This window comes from Trachurus japonicus, chromosome 13 (assembly GCF_045865225.1).
Source record: "Trachurus japonicus isolate A0001 chromosome 13, Traja_1.0".
Taxonomy (NCBI): Eukaryota; Metazoa; Chordata; class Actinopteri; order Carangiformes; family Carangidae; genus Trachurus; species Trachurus japonicus.
Window position 1 is genome coordinate 28,815,611 of NC_140919.1, and position 14,502 is coordinate 28,830,112.

The 14,502-nt window shown below is 42.7% G+C and overlaps 1 protein-coding gene across 2 annotated transcripts in view; it reads right to left on the reverse strand.

Moving 5' to 3' along the window:
• Positions 1-13,225, reverse strand: part of caln1 (calneuron 1) — a 72,604-nt gene extending 59,379 nt beyond the window's left edge. The window contains exons 1-2 of one of the 2 annotated variants that reach the window (XM_085795771.1): positions 12,605-13,225; positions 2,488-2,609 (exon numbers count right to left, since the gene is read on the reverse strand). In XM_085795771.1, the coding sequence (XP_085651897.1) occupies positions 2,488-2,602 (115 nt within the window). In that variant the 5' untranslated portion in view covers positions 2,603-2,609; positions 12,605-13,225. Of the gene's footprint in view, positions 1-2,487; positions 2,610-10,854; positions 11,296-12,604 lie in introns of those variants that run through there. The other variant, XM_085795772.1, reaches the window with a different exon arrangement.
• Positions 13,226-14,502: the final 1,277 nt, after the last annotated feature.

Genomic DNA, 14,502 nt, shown 5'->3' on the forward strand with positions numbered 1-14,502 from the left:
ATTTTCCAGGCGGCAGCTTAATGTTGCATCAATGGATTAATATTTTGTGGGTCTAGTTCGTTTTGCGGTGAGGCTGCCACTGCTGATTCCGGCAGACTGTTATTGATCAGGCTTGTGTTCTACAGGCCTGGGTGATTATTCTCTGACAGACTCCAAAACAAAGGGTTCATAAACGCAGCCTCGGCTACAGCACAAACCTGAAGTCAGACACAGGAGCCAGCAGACCATGAATGCTCCAGGTTAGATAAGCTACATGGAGAATAATGCATGTCTATGCTTTGTTAGCTCAGATGAGGAGGATGCTGCTGGTCCTGTACCACTTTTTTGTTTTTCAAAGCATTACTGACTATAAAAAGGATCCTGGCAACTTGGACGTCACGAGTCCTTATGCTAGTGACTCTATGGTAGCCTATACCACCGTCATCAAACGCAGATCTGTTGAGTAACCACAAATGTTTTCTTAAAACGAAGCTCCATATGGGTTTAGGATTCAGCAGTGTGTTCAGGCTCGGTGCCCAAAACAGTCATTTTTACGCAGTAGGCTCCCACTGTGCGAGCGTCTGATCCACCTTAAAAATCACAAGTGGCTGCGCCTCTCTTTTATGTTTTTCACCACACACAGTTAATGAAAATTTCAAAATCCTCATACATCTCTGTTGCTTTTCTGCTGCTGTCAGTGTTGTTCTTTAACTTTTTGAGGCTGTTTAACTCGCTTCTGGTTTTTACATCCCCCTCAAACTGGCATGAAGCTGAACTAAACATAAGGCTGCAAGGATTCAAATTTTTATTCAGTTCATTATCATTTGTATACAGCGCCATATCCCAGGTACAACTACATCAGTCAATGCTACAGTATGCTAAATGTATCATATTGAAAAAAAAAACATTGTCAAGTTTATTTCTCTGGTTAAATTGACAACATACTAGATGTTAAATCTGCTGATCCTAATTTGTAGTCAAACTGATGCTAGTGGCAGTGGAAGGCAGAAAACTTTTAAGGGGACATATTATAGAAATATCACTTTTTGAAGCCTCTTTAACATATAATTGGGTGTTTGTCTTGCCTTCTGGCAAAACAATCTGTAATGTGCAGGCGCCCTAGATTGAACCAAGACGAGACGCTGCGTCTCCCTCGGCCGTCTTATAAGAACGTCTTTCTCCCATGTTGTTATTATTTTGTTTTTCCCGGTTTGTACTTGAGCGTTTTCCTACCGTTATCCTGCTGGCAAAACGCTTCCTGCCCCCCATCTGCAGTTGTGACGTTCTGCATGACATCACCTGCAAACCACCCATTGTAAGTAAATGTCTTTGTGTATTGATCAGGTCCAGGTTTTATATTAACACTGTGAACGTATCAAAGTCTTAGAGAAAGGCACAGAGCCGATGCTAAGCATTTTAAATGAGCCATCAGGATTTCTGTAACTCTGTGATGTCACAACAAAGAAGTCACCACCCTCAGCCAGGCTCCAAGCCCCACCCACGTTAACCCACCTTCCCAGCTTGCAGGATTTAGTGTCTCTAAGTGTTTTAGCTGTAATTTGCTATATTTTTATCCAATCACTCAGTCAGCCAATCAGAGGAGATGCTCAGAGCCCCCCTTTGTTTGGACTGGCTCGCTGACCAGAGCCTGAGAGGAGAAATGTAAAATTACACTGAGATGCTTCCTGGTTGTCAATGCCACAGATACAGTATATCTTCTTATCAACACTACAAATACAACACAGGTAAAGTGTCAAATATGGGACCATAAAATGGACATTAAAGGGATAGTTCAACATTTTGGCAAATTGGCACACATTTCAGTGACCAAAAGTTGGCAACCCTGTAGTAATAGCAGTAGGTTTGTTACCTTTAATTGTCGGTGTAAGCTATTTTTAGAACGGCGGAGCGAAGCGGCAGGCTGCTCAGGGCTATGCTATGGACGCTAAGGGAATTTCTTGGTTTCCCTCATCAAACTCATCAAATACACAACCCAACAACTCAAAAACGCTGTTGTGGAAAAGTTGTGAGCTGCACATTCACCACGCTATGAGATAATAACGGAACGTTACGAGACGGAGCTGTTTTAGACGTAAATTCATGCAAAACCGCTGATGCGCGTTGCGTTCAGGGACAGTTTTTCAGCAAGCAGACTCTGTATTTACCCTGTATTTACCTCGAAAAAGGCTCAGTTTCGTAACGTTCCATTATTATCTCATAGCGTGGTGAATGTGCAGGTCACAACTTGTCCATGAGAGCGTTTTGGAGTTTTGGGATTTTGTATTGATGAGTTTGATGAGGGAAACCAAGAAATTCCCTTAGCGTCCATAGCATAGCCCTGAGCAGCCTGCCGCTTCGCTCCGCCGTTCTAAAAATAGCTTAGGCTACACCGACAAATAAAGTTAACGAACCTACTGCTATGACTATAGCGATTATGGCAATGGGCCAATTTGCCAAAATGTTGAACTATCCCTTTAAGAAAAACAGCCAATCAGTGAGTAGACTTACCATCAAGCTCCTCCACCGAGATGCTGGCCAACACGTCGCTGTCACTGTCTGACAGCGAGCGGCTCAGGTAGTTCCCCTTGTAGAGCAGTCCTGCCGTCACATGGTGGAACGGCATCTTCTCCCTGAGAGACACCAGAGGAAAACATTTAGACAGCAGTGCAGGCGGAGAAGAGGAGCTCGAGGAGGAGATTTCTCCCTTAGGGTTTTTTGGAAGATTAATTCTGAACACAAACACCAATTAAAAGCTTCACACATTACACATGTTTCTGAACAATGTTTATCAACAGGGGGAACTCCCACATGTGAGATATTTCACAGTCATTGCATTCAAATTAGCCACTTATGAAAACATAAAGTTTAATTGACCAGTACACCTCACAGGGTGAAAAAAAACCTTTACAAACAAACTCAAAATAAAATGCGAACCCATAAACTGTTACAGGGAGTTGCTCTTGTCATTTGTGATATTGGTGAAGCTAAAACAAATTAACATCCAAGGGCCACAACATAAACAAGCTCTATAAACGAAGCAGGGCTCATTCACTAAATGGAAAGTCACACAGTGAAGGAGACTGCAAGTAAATGTAGTGAAAGTGTGAGTGTGTGTGGCTTGTGGAGCGCTTGCGCATGTATACTGTATGTGCAAATGTGACTGAGGCAATTAATTATTCAATAAATCGAAGCCCAAGGGCACAGGAGGAAAAATAAGAGCACAGAGATTTTAATTTGGGTGACTACTTCCTTCTTTCTAATTGGATTTTGTCTGGATGAGCACTTTAAGAAGGAGTTTCTGAGACAGAGTGAGGAGTTCAAAAATGGGATGAGATATTACAGAGAGAGCAACGCTGAACTTCTCTGAAGCACTGAGCTTCTCAGTGTGTTTGTCTCTTTCATCACTTGACTCTTACACCATATTTCTTCAGAGGCAATGCCACACAATTACAAAAGCTTTGACAACAGAAACATGCAACATTTAACATGTGTTTAGAAGAGAAATATGCCTTTTTGGAAAAATAGACGCCGGTATGCTGGAGCTGCAGTGGTTCTGGTCCATTGAAGCAGCATCACACAAACAAGCTGATGTTCCTCCTTCTTATAGCTAAATGAATAAATATTTCTTATTAGTCTTATTCTTCAGCTTGTGAAGTTGCTTTGTGTGCTGTCTGTCTCCTATAAAAAGATGACATACTACCCATTCACCACTCCACTGTACATATTGTTCTGTAATAAGGAATACTTGTAATGTAAAAAGTAAAAACATTTAGAAACATTTTTTTTCAACCACTAAGACAGCTTATGACAAGTGAATGAATTAAGTTTGATGCTTCAGTCACAACATTTCCTCTTAAACATGCAAAATGCAAACACTAGAGTCTATGCAATAGCCAAACGTACCAGTTAATTCTTTACAATCACCCTGAAGGATTGACATAGGTTTATAGCACTGCTGACAACTCAGACAACTCTGGATTGAAATCATATTAAAGAGCATATGTGCATAATCGAAGCAGAGCATAAATAATATTAGCATGTCTGAGGCAAGTTTGGCGTCAGGCTGTTCTTTCCCAGATGATTGCTTGACCGACATAAATAGCAGACCCCCGTAGGGGATCATACAGAGGTGGATGCTGGGGAGGTGGCGGGATTGAGAAACTTCATTAGCAGCCAGGGCAGCAGTTAGCAGCAGCAATGGCAACACCAGCAATAGCAATAGTGATAGCAGAAGGGGCTGCAGGAATGATCCAGGTAAGCCAAGGGTTTAAATAGCCCGCCCTGCTCAGATGAGGAGAGCATGTGACTGGTCAGCTAATCAGGATTGGCACAGCTTGAGTTGTCCGCCTGAACTCGCTCCGCAGGCTTCACATCTTTAACAGAGGTGTAGCACATCACCACACCCTAAAGGGCAGTTTTGCCCTTTAGTCTCTAAGAAACACAGGACCTCAGTAATTTGCTTCATTAACTTTCTAACTGGCGATTAAGCCTGCTTATCAAAGGCGTGATGTGGAAATGCAAAGCACTGTTAAAATATTCATAGGTTATGAATAAAGCAGATATGGTATGAATAACCAGGACAAGACATACATTGAAAATACTGTGAATTCTTTTACAAGACTCACATCAGTTGCAGATTGTGCCAGAGGCAAAATTAATCCCTGGACTGAATTTTTCAGCGAAGAAAGTAAATTATATTGCCCTATCGATCCAGTAATTGATACATTTTTTTGTTTGTTTTTTCGCTATTTGAAGTTTTGTTTTTCTACCATGTCTGGAACCTGCCAGAGCCAATGCTTATAGTTGGAGTTGCCAGCCATCCATTGCCACACAAATGGAAAACTGCTCCCTGCATCTTTCTTGTTTGTCACTTTTATTAAGCATGCATATTAAGACGTCTCTGCCTAAAGCCCTTTCTATGACCTGCTTTCTGCACACATAATGTCAGGATTTTTCACTTCCTAATTCATCAATTATTCAGCCATCTCTCAGATGTCATTTTGAATATTACAATCATATTTCTTGCACTTTTTTCCCCTTCACTCTTGGTACCAGGCAACCCACTTACAGTATTGTCAGCCTTCTGACACAGGTGTACACCATCCTTGCTTTGTGCTGCTGTGGCCGACGTGAAGACATATTGACCAGAATTATGTAGGGACAGAATATATACAGTTCATTACAGTGACTCTGCATCTCGTAATGACTTGTGAAAAAAGTGAATATTTTTAAAAGCTGAGTAGAGGCAAAAAAAGTAATAATGTTATGCAGCTCAAGGTTTTGGCTTTACAATGGCAAAAATCACTGTGTGTGTGGTTTATGTGTTGTGTGTGTGTGTGTGTGTGTGTGTGTGTGTGTGTGTGTGTGTGTGTGTGTGTGTGTGTGTGTGTGTGTGTGTGTGTGTGTGCGTGTGTGTGTGCACTTGTGAGGAGCATGAAGGGCAATTGCTTCGATTGTAAGTTTCCTCACACTCTTGACACCTTCGGCTCTGCATCCTTAAGTGATCTGTTTATCCAGCTAAAAGCGGCACTGGGCAGGGAGGACTGACCTGCCTTTTAGCAACAGGGACTGTGATTTGGTTGATGCTGTTTTCCACTATTGTTTGATCACATGTTCAATACCCTCCCTTACCTGAAATCACCTGTCATCCTATTAACCACATGCAGGAAGTTCTAGTCTGCACAAGCATTTCCCTCCAAAGCAGTGGTAATGAAGAAAACCATTGTGGGTTGAAGAATGAACCATTAAACCCTTATTTGGATAATATTATAGCAGTTATATTATAGTATGGCTTTGAATGTTTATTTGTATTATGTTACATTAGATTCCACATGTAATACCCTGAATATGAGGAGAACACATAGTAGATGCATAAATATAATGTCAGATTTACTTTGTAGTTGATATGTTATTGTATTGATTTTTGATGTTTTATTACACCAGAAAAAAATCATCCTACCATTCATCCGTTGGAGCTTTTAGATTGTGTGTTTACATGTTTGTGGTGTTAAATTATAAACTTGTACAGAGGGAACAAAGTCTGGAGTCTGAAAACAGAGGTGGAACATAAAGCATTTTCAGCACTTAAAAAATACTTTGTCGCATTTCAGAGAGAAATGTTGGGTTTGCTACAGCACATTTATCTGATGGTTGTATCAACCAGCTCCTCTTCAATTAGTGTAGCTTTACGAGTGAAATGGGCTTCATAAAATGTGACCGACTATTGGATTTTAAACACCTGCAACAATATTGAGAATTGTGCTAAAACAATAAATTGAATGAAAATTACTCGACTGAGGTAGTTGAGTAGTCGATATCACCACAAGCTCCATTTAGGAGCCGCTCTGCTCTAAATGGACCATGTGATGATGACACTGTCATCTCAGCTGAAGCTATTTATCAAGCGTGTATTATCGCTAACAGCTCCTCGCATAACAGTTTTCTCCTTTTCTTGGTTTAAGGCTGTTGTAATTTGAATATCTTTGGGCTTTGGGCCGTTGATTTGGCTCACAAGCCATTTCAATATATAATATATGCATTAAATGGGGCATATGCAGTAGCATTGGTTCAGGCAGAGCACTTAAGTCGCAATATTGTAGTGGCTCACATATGGCTATGACTGTTTCATACTATATAAGCCTCACAATCGTTCATTCACAGCTGTGTTGATAGTAAATCCAGTCATATTCATGCAGGTGTTAGTTGTATTTATTAAAGGGGGGATTAGTTCTCCCAGGAGAATCACCATTCAGACTGTTTGAGCACTGCCTCAAAGTGCAGAGCTTCTTCTAACTGTACTGTATAAGCAAAGGCTGCTCTGGAGCTTAGACAGCCACACAGGGATCTATGTGGATGACCTAACCTCTGAGCCTCCATGAGACAAAACCCTCCTCTGCATCACTGAACAACTCCAATTAAATGTCCTCTTGACGTGTTCGCACTGAGGAGAACGAAATGTGACACCGCTGACAAACAAAGAACAAGACATGTCAAAGGACATAGAGGAGAAGGTTTTACTGCAATATTTCACTCACAAGGACACTTGTGTTTATCAACGCAGATGATGAAAAGTGAGATAATGCGCTGAAACTGTAAAACACCTGATCTTTAAGCCCTCAGGAAGACGGCGCGGACCAGAGCTGTCCAGAACCTTCACCATCATTATACTTGATTAAATTGATCAAGGTCTCAGCTGAACAAGCTAATGTGCCCTTCAGGAGCAGAGCAGAGTACAGTAATCACTTAAATCAGCAAGTGATCACCGCAGCCTCAACCAAGACCATGTTTAATACTTTCTGCTTTTTTTCCCCTCCATTAAAAAGTTATTCCCCCGCAATACCGTGATATATCAGTTCAATAGAAAAGAAGGGAGGATTCTGGGGTTTAATATTCTGATTCAGCTGGTGATAAAAATGATCCATAGAAATGACTTAAAGATAATATCAGAGGATGGCACCTCGGCATTTTACTGAGCTGAATGCTTTGGCAAATTCTTAATCTCCAACTCTTTGTGGAAACACAGAGATGCATTTTAAGCCATTACACTACTGCAACAAAAAAATATTTATTGTCAATTAATTGTAGGACTGACTGCTTGTTTTCTGTGTAAAATGCAACATCAACATAACAGCAAATGAAACCTGCTCTTGTTTTATGAGATGGTATAATTACTATTGATGCCAATAGCTGAAGCTGTTGCCCAAAGTGACCTTCAGCGAGTGAGTGAATGGAGTCTGGCTCAAGGACATGTTAAACTGACAAGACACATGGACTCAGCTGACGGCTGCACCAGCAGAGATTGGACCTGTGGCATTTAATTGCAGGGGCGACCTGTCACTCTGCTGTTTCCTGAGCTTCAAAGTTAAGCCCAAATGTGATTCCACAACAGGATCAACCCGTCACCAGTCTCTTCATTTCTCAGAGCTGAGTTACAAGGTGATTGTTGAGTTTGATGTCTGAGAAAAGGGATGCCTTAACAATTTAATATCAGCAACAGCTTCATATCGAAAAAAAAGACAAACAGCTCACTGCAGACGTTGAAATCCTTCAATTTCCCTTCAAATGCTCCATATGAGCTGATTCATTAGACACAGTGTAGACAAGAGTCAAAGATCAAAAAATACGGGGAGAAAATGTTTTACAAATGATCAGCAAAAACATTTTAAGTTCATTTGAAGTGCACTCCAAGTTCAAAAGCTACAGTAATCTGTCATCATTGAGTGGACTGGTGTGAGGTTGATATACACTGCCAACCCGTCTCGTTGCAGTTTACATCCATACCTACAGTATCTTACCTCATATAACAAATGTAGTGAATTCTCTGACATGAATTTAACAAAAAAAGTATTATATGTATTTTATTATTATGCTAATGACGCCATTGTAAAAAAAACAAAAAAAACGTGTTTTGTATGATCTTGATGACCTTGACCTCTAACCTTTGACCACTAAATTTGAATTATTTCATCTTTACATTAAGTAAATATAAAGAAATTCCCTTAAGAAGTCCCTAAGATATCAGGTTCATGAGGATGAAACAGAGGCTCAATATGTAAAGAAAACGTCTCTGCCATGACACTGCTGTAGGAAAACAGACATCACTGCATCTACGTTTAAATGCTGATGATGATGAACAATTAAACAGAACAGGAAATTGTACAAAGACGGAGTATCTACAGTGCATTCAGTGTATTCTTCTTTTCTTTGCCAGTCGCCCACAATAAAAGTATTTCAAGGCAGGATGACAGTAGACAAACTATTACTGCATCATTATTGTCCTTTTAAGTCTTTCCACTGTTGTTAAGACCAGGTCACAGCAGAACTGAACCCAATTACGGCACAGACATAAATAAAACCACCTCCACTAAACTTGTGCGCTTGCCTTACAGGGAGAGCACTACTTGTACTGACACTTAAAGGAAGAGACAAAGATGATATGACTAATCAGAACACTTTGACACTGAAGGAGGAAGCAGGAGGCTGCGATTTCACTGTCCTCAAAGAACTGGTTGGAGGGGCTGGTGAATTTATTCCTCTCTGCAAATTTGTGTCCAGCAACTGCTCATCAGAGGTCAGTGACACCTTTGTCTACAACACGGAGGCGTGATTGAGAGAACAGGGTCATGACAACAAGGTGTTGATACAAATGTCAAAACCTAAATTTCCAGTTGTGCAAAACAGACCAACTGTGAAGGCTAATATTTAAGAACCTGGAAGCTGAAAGTGACTTGTTATTTTGACCTAAAAATGACTTAAGCATTTTTTTTATCATCAAGATTATTGTCTGTATTTTTTTTTCTGTGATTTAAATCATTCATTGATCATCTTTGCACTACAATTCAAACTTTGTGCATAAAGGTGTAATTGCCTGCGCATCTGAGGACTGTCCAGACAAAGACGCTTAGTCCAAATCTTGATATTTTACACAGGATTAAACAAATACAGTGAAACAATATTAACCCAACTACATCTAATCGTATCCTTTTGAAACACTGACCAATAATCATTCGATATTTTTGTTTTATCATTGACCTTCTCCTACCCATAAACCACAACCAACACCACAATACTAGACTGCTCCTCGGCTCAGAGTCTCCACTCTTTGAAGAGAGCACAACCTGATGAAAAGAGCACAGCTTTTATTTGAAGCCCTGTGCATGACAAGGAGGCCAGATGGCAATTTCTCACATCAGACCCCGCAGCACAACAGCCAGTAGCAACGGGGCGATACTGAGGGGGGACTCAAGAACACTGTGTACCAGCTGCAGACCCTCCGGCCACAAGATCAACTCTGGAAAGAGTACTGTGACACAGTTTATGTTATGGTTAGGTCTAAACATCTGTATTGACAAAATACACCAGTCCAAAATGAAATACATCCAAGTTATCAGCAGGATGCAATTCCCCTTTAAAGATGACGCCATTTCCATAACACTGATCAACTGGCTGTCCTTCTCATCACACAGAGGCAGTGCTCTGCTGCGTGTTGGTTCAAATTTCTATTTTTCGATCGCACCCTGCATCAGACACAAACCAAAGAAAAACATTGACTGTGACATTACAGATTGAGGCACGGTCACATCACCGGAATAACTACAAAGTTTCCACAGAGGCAAGTTCTCAGTGTAGAGTTACCAGTTTTACTATTTCCCATCACTGCCAGAGAAACGCAGGAACAGGCAGCTGCTAATGAAAGCAGCCTGTTGAGGACGTGACAGCAGAGCCAAGAAGACGACATGTGCAGAATCTATGAACTTTCGATCAAGTCAGAAGTGAGGTATTCTGGTCACACTTCAGTCTCACCAACAGCACACTGTGGCTCCATGCAGCGAGGCAGCTTGGTGTCAACTGATGACTCTATCCATTCATGTCAACCTTCACTTTGATAACATAATACTGCAGCAGCAAACACACACACACACACACACACACATGATGCTACAAAATCACCAGAAGTGGGCCATTCATTTCAGACATTAACTGCTTTTGATCTTCCAACTCTACCAGATCCCAAGATATGCAACACCAAAACAAATGTCTGGCTAAATCTGCCCCAGTAATGTAAATAATGTGGTGAAAAATATTACTACAGTATGGGTCAATGACATGCTTGAACCTTCTGAAAGAGAAATCAATGGTTTAATTACTGTGCAGTGCAATGGACTGTGCAATTAGTGCATGAAAACGTAGTCAACTGGGTGCAAAGACAATCCATCAAACCATCGCTGCAAACCGGGAGCCAAACGTTCTCCAAACTGAGAGGAGAGATGGAAGCGTCCCACAGAAGTGCCACCTCTCTGTACACATTCCCAGCTGCTTCCTGCTGCAACAGACCCTTTCCCTGTCTCTCTGTCTTTCTCCCATGCTGATTCTTACCCATACTGGTGGCTGTGATTGTACTCAGCAGGATACTGCAGCACAACAGGCTCCCTCACTGGACTCTCCATCACGTCCACCGTCCCGTCCCTCAGGTATGGGTTCCCTGGCAAGTCTCCGTTTACCTCCGAGCGCGTCCCCAGCGGCAGCATGCCAGAGGGCTCCTCCGTCTGAGGACTGGACTCCGCCGTCTGGGGATCGGGCTCTGTGACCTCCTCCTCCATCACTCTCTTAGATGCAGTGGTGCCTCCAGCAGCAGCAGCAGCAGACTGCCTGTCCACAAACCACTGAGCCCGGCTGCCTCCACAGTTTGGGCTTGTCCCAGAGCAGCAGCATCGGTTCCCAGAAACCCCTTGTTTAATATTTGAGCAGTGAGAGCAGCAGGTACGACAGCTCCTCTCACGCTCCACTCCTTGGCTCCTCACTCCCTCCCTCTCTCCCTCACTCACTCCCTCCCTCTCCCTTTCTCTCTCCCCCCTTTGCTCTCTCACTCACTCTCCAGTGCAAACATTCCTCCACATGGGGAGACAGAGTGGAGGGCTCATTAGTGAGTCCCAATGACAGACTCAGCCCTGCCTGCCTGCCTGCCTGCCTGCCTGTCTGCAGCTGTGCTCACAAAACACACAGGGAGAGGCTGGAGAGAGAGAAGGAGGGAGCGAGCGAGACAAAAAGGAAGAGAGAGAAAGAGGGGCAGAGACTCCAGGGCAGGATGAGTAAAAGAGAGAGAGTGTGGACAGACGGAAAAGGAGTGAGAGCCAACAGATGCTGATAAAGAAAAAGAGGAAGGCTGACAGCTAAGCAGAAAGAACAAGAGACTGATTGTGACTGTGATTGTGTGTGCAGCAGGAACACACACATACACAGGGACAGGCGCACACACCGTCGCCTTCATATCTCTGTGGATTATGCTTACAGTGCGCTCTGCAGGTCAGCACCGGGATGCTCAAAAAGGCTCGTCACACACAGAGCGACACATCTCCGAGAGAGCGCACCGTGCCGTGCCGTGCCGTGCCGTGCCGTGCCGTGCCGTGCCGTGCCGTGCCGTGACAGCGTGCGCCACCATGTGGAGCAAATAGCGCGCGTTGGATGCTGAGCAAACGACAGAATGGTGATGGTGATGGTGATGGTGATGGTGGGTGGGAGGGGGGCGGCCGGCATCCCGGCGGGGGTCCACAGTGAGAGCTCTGCTGAGCGCTTGTCACAGCTCCAGTGCATCACCACACACACACACACACACACACACACACACACACACACACACACACACACACACACACACACACACACTTCCTGCGAACTATGTGTGGCAGTAGACGCTACATTCATGCAACAGCCATCCATCAGCACCATCATCCTCATCCTCATGCTCATCATCATCATCACCAAGACCACCAACAGGCGTTAGTGTTCACACTCAGAGACAGTCTGCCCCTGGTCCTCTGTCTCCTCACTGAGAAATGTCGCTTTAAAACAAACACAGTTTCACATTTGACTCTGAAAACAACAGGTCCGGTAGAAAATGTGGCAGACTTCCACAACCATCACTGAGACACAATGAACCACGTGCTGCAGATGTTAACACTCTCTCCTGCGAGTGGACGTCCGCAGGTCCTCACCGTCACAACAGGTGTGGGCCTGCGGGGAGCTCCGATGTGGGGGGGGGGGCAACAATACACCGGCTGTGCTCAGCTCCAGCCTGCTCGTTACTCACTTGTAGCAGGTAATTTACAGTCTCATTTCTCCAACTCACCTCTGAAGGTGTTGGGCGTCTGAGTGCGATCAGTCAAATCCGTTGATCGATGCCCGCAGTACGATCCAGTTTAGAGACTTGAGGTGGACTCAATCAGCCTCGTTGATCGATCCACGTCGCCTTTTGCGTTATCGGTGAATTATTCCTTTACTTTGAAGAGCACTTGTTCCTTCCCATCGCGTGAAAACGATTTTTAAAAAAAAAGGTCACACTGGTTGGTGGTTTTCTGTTTTCCTGATATGAATCGAAGTCCAACAGCAGCAGCAGCAGCAGCAGCACCGCGCGTTCAGACGAGTTGCACTTTTCACCAAACTCTCGTCAATGTTTTAATTTCTTCTCTCGCTCCGTCGCATCCGGTGATATTCACGCACTTCGAAGTCAGGTAATTTCAGTTGATTCAAAGTATATATAAAAAAATAAATAATAAAAAAAACAATCCACGGAATGTAGATCCGCAAACACGCGCGCACGCACGCACACACTCACACACATACAGATGCCGAGCGTCGGTAAGATTGATGAGAGCAGCCCGGTGTCCAAAGGAGACGCTCCAACCCAAATCAATACGCAATCGAGCAGGAGAGCGATGATTGGCTGCTTTTACTCCTGTTTGCGTTCATCCGTTCACTCTGTCCTTTGTGCCGGACGAAAACTATCTGTGTCCTTCAGGAACATTCACCTGGACAAATGTGCTCCATAACTATTATTCGCTTCTTCCTCAGCTACAAATTTGAAAAGGAAGTCTGTGTCAAGTCAGCCAAAATAAGACTTTATTTTCCGGTGATAATTTTCAAAATAATGCCTTTATTACCGTAAAATCTAAGGCACAACATTTTATTATTGTTTAAATGATGAAAATTTCTCATTTTAGTTGACATAAGGGGTCATTATTATACGTTTTTCTTAAATTCAGTTTCACCTTCTGCTCACAGAGTTTTAGTTTTGCAATTATATTTTGAAAGTTGAATCATCCAGTTTCCGGTGTTCTCCTTATAGCTATGTAATTGACGAAACTATACTTTTTCCAATGGCACTATTTAAAATTTCGTCTTTCAGATGCAAAAAGGAGAAAATGTGTTTGCGCTCTTACTGTCCAAAAAAGAACAACAGGAAAAAGCTCGCACACTGATCAAAAATGGCAATGTCTACTAGAGAGATTGACGGATGTAAAATATTTAATGGTCCATCAGAAATAATAGAAAAGTGCAAGTGTGATGCAAGTGGTAATGAAATAAAAAATAAAGAAACAAAAGCAACTAAGACAAAAACGTTTCGGCCAGAGCCATCTTCAGAGACAGACTGAAGATGGCTGTGTAGGCTGAAACGTTTTTGTTATTATTTTGGACCTGATGACTTTAAATGTATATTGATGTGTGTTTCACATTTTTGTCTCACATTATAGTGGCAAAGATGTGTAGACCTGCACAGTATCTAAATGATTCCTATCTGGTTGTGTCAAAAACACATGGGTGTGAGTTGTGGTACACGGGGGAAAAAATGAAATAGAAAATGTAACAGTATAATGTGTCATCCTCACTGACCACCACATTATTTCAGTTGAAAATTGTTTTATTTCCTTGACCCATATCCCAGATCAGCCTATTGAACACTGACTGTTGTCTACCACAGCCAGAAACAAGAACAGTGAGTGGGAGCGGCCACCTGCTCTGTGATGAATGACTGGATAAATCAGAAAGGTTTGTTCTAACAGTCTGCAGGTATGTGATTTTCTCAGGATAAAAGTGCCTGTTTTGGTACAACAAGATATGAGTTATATTCAAAATAGAGCTGAGTCAGGATGATGCACCTTTTTCTCACAAAAATGAAAAGTTGTTGGTTTGGAGACAGTGAAGAATACAGCTGACAAAATGATAGCTGCTTTGTGTGTGTGGAACTGT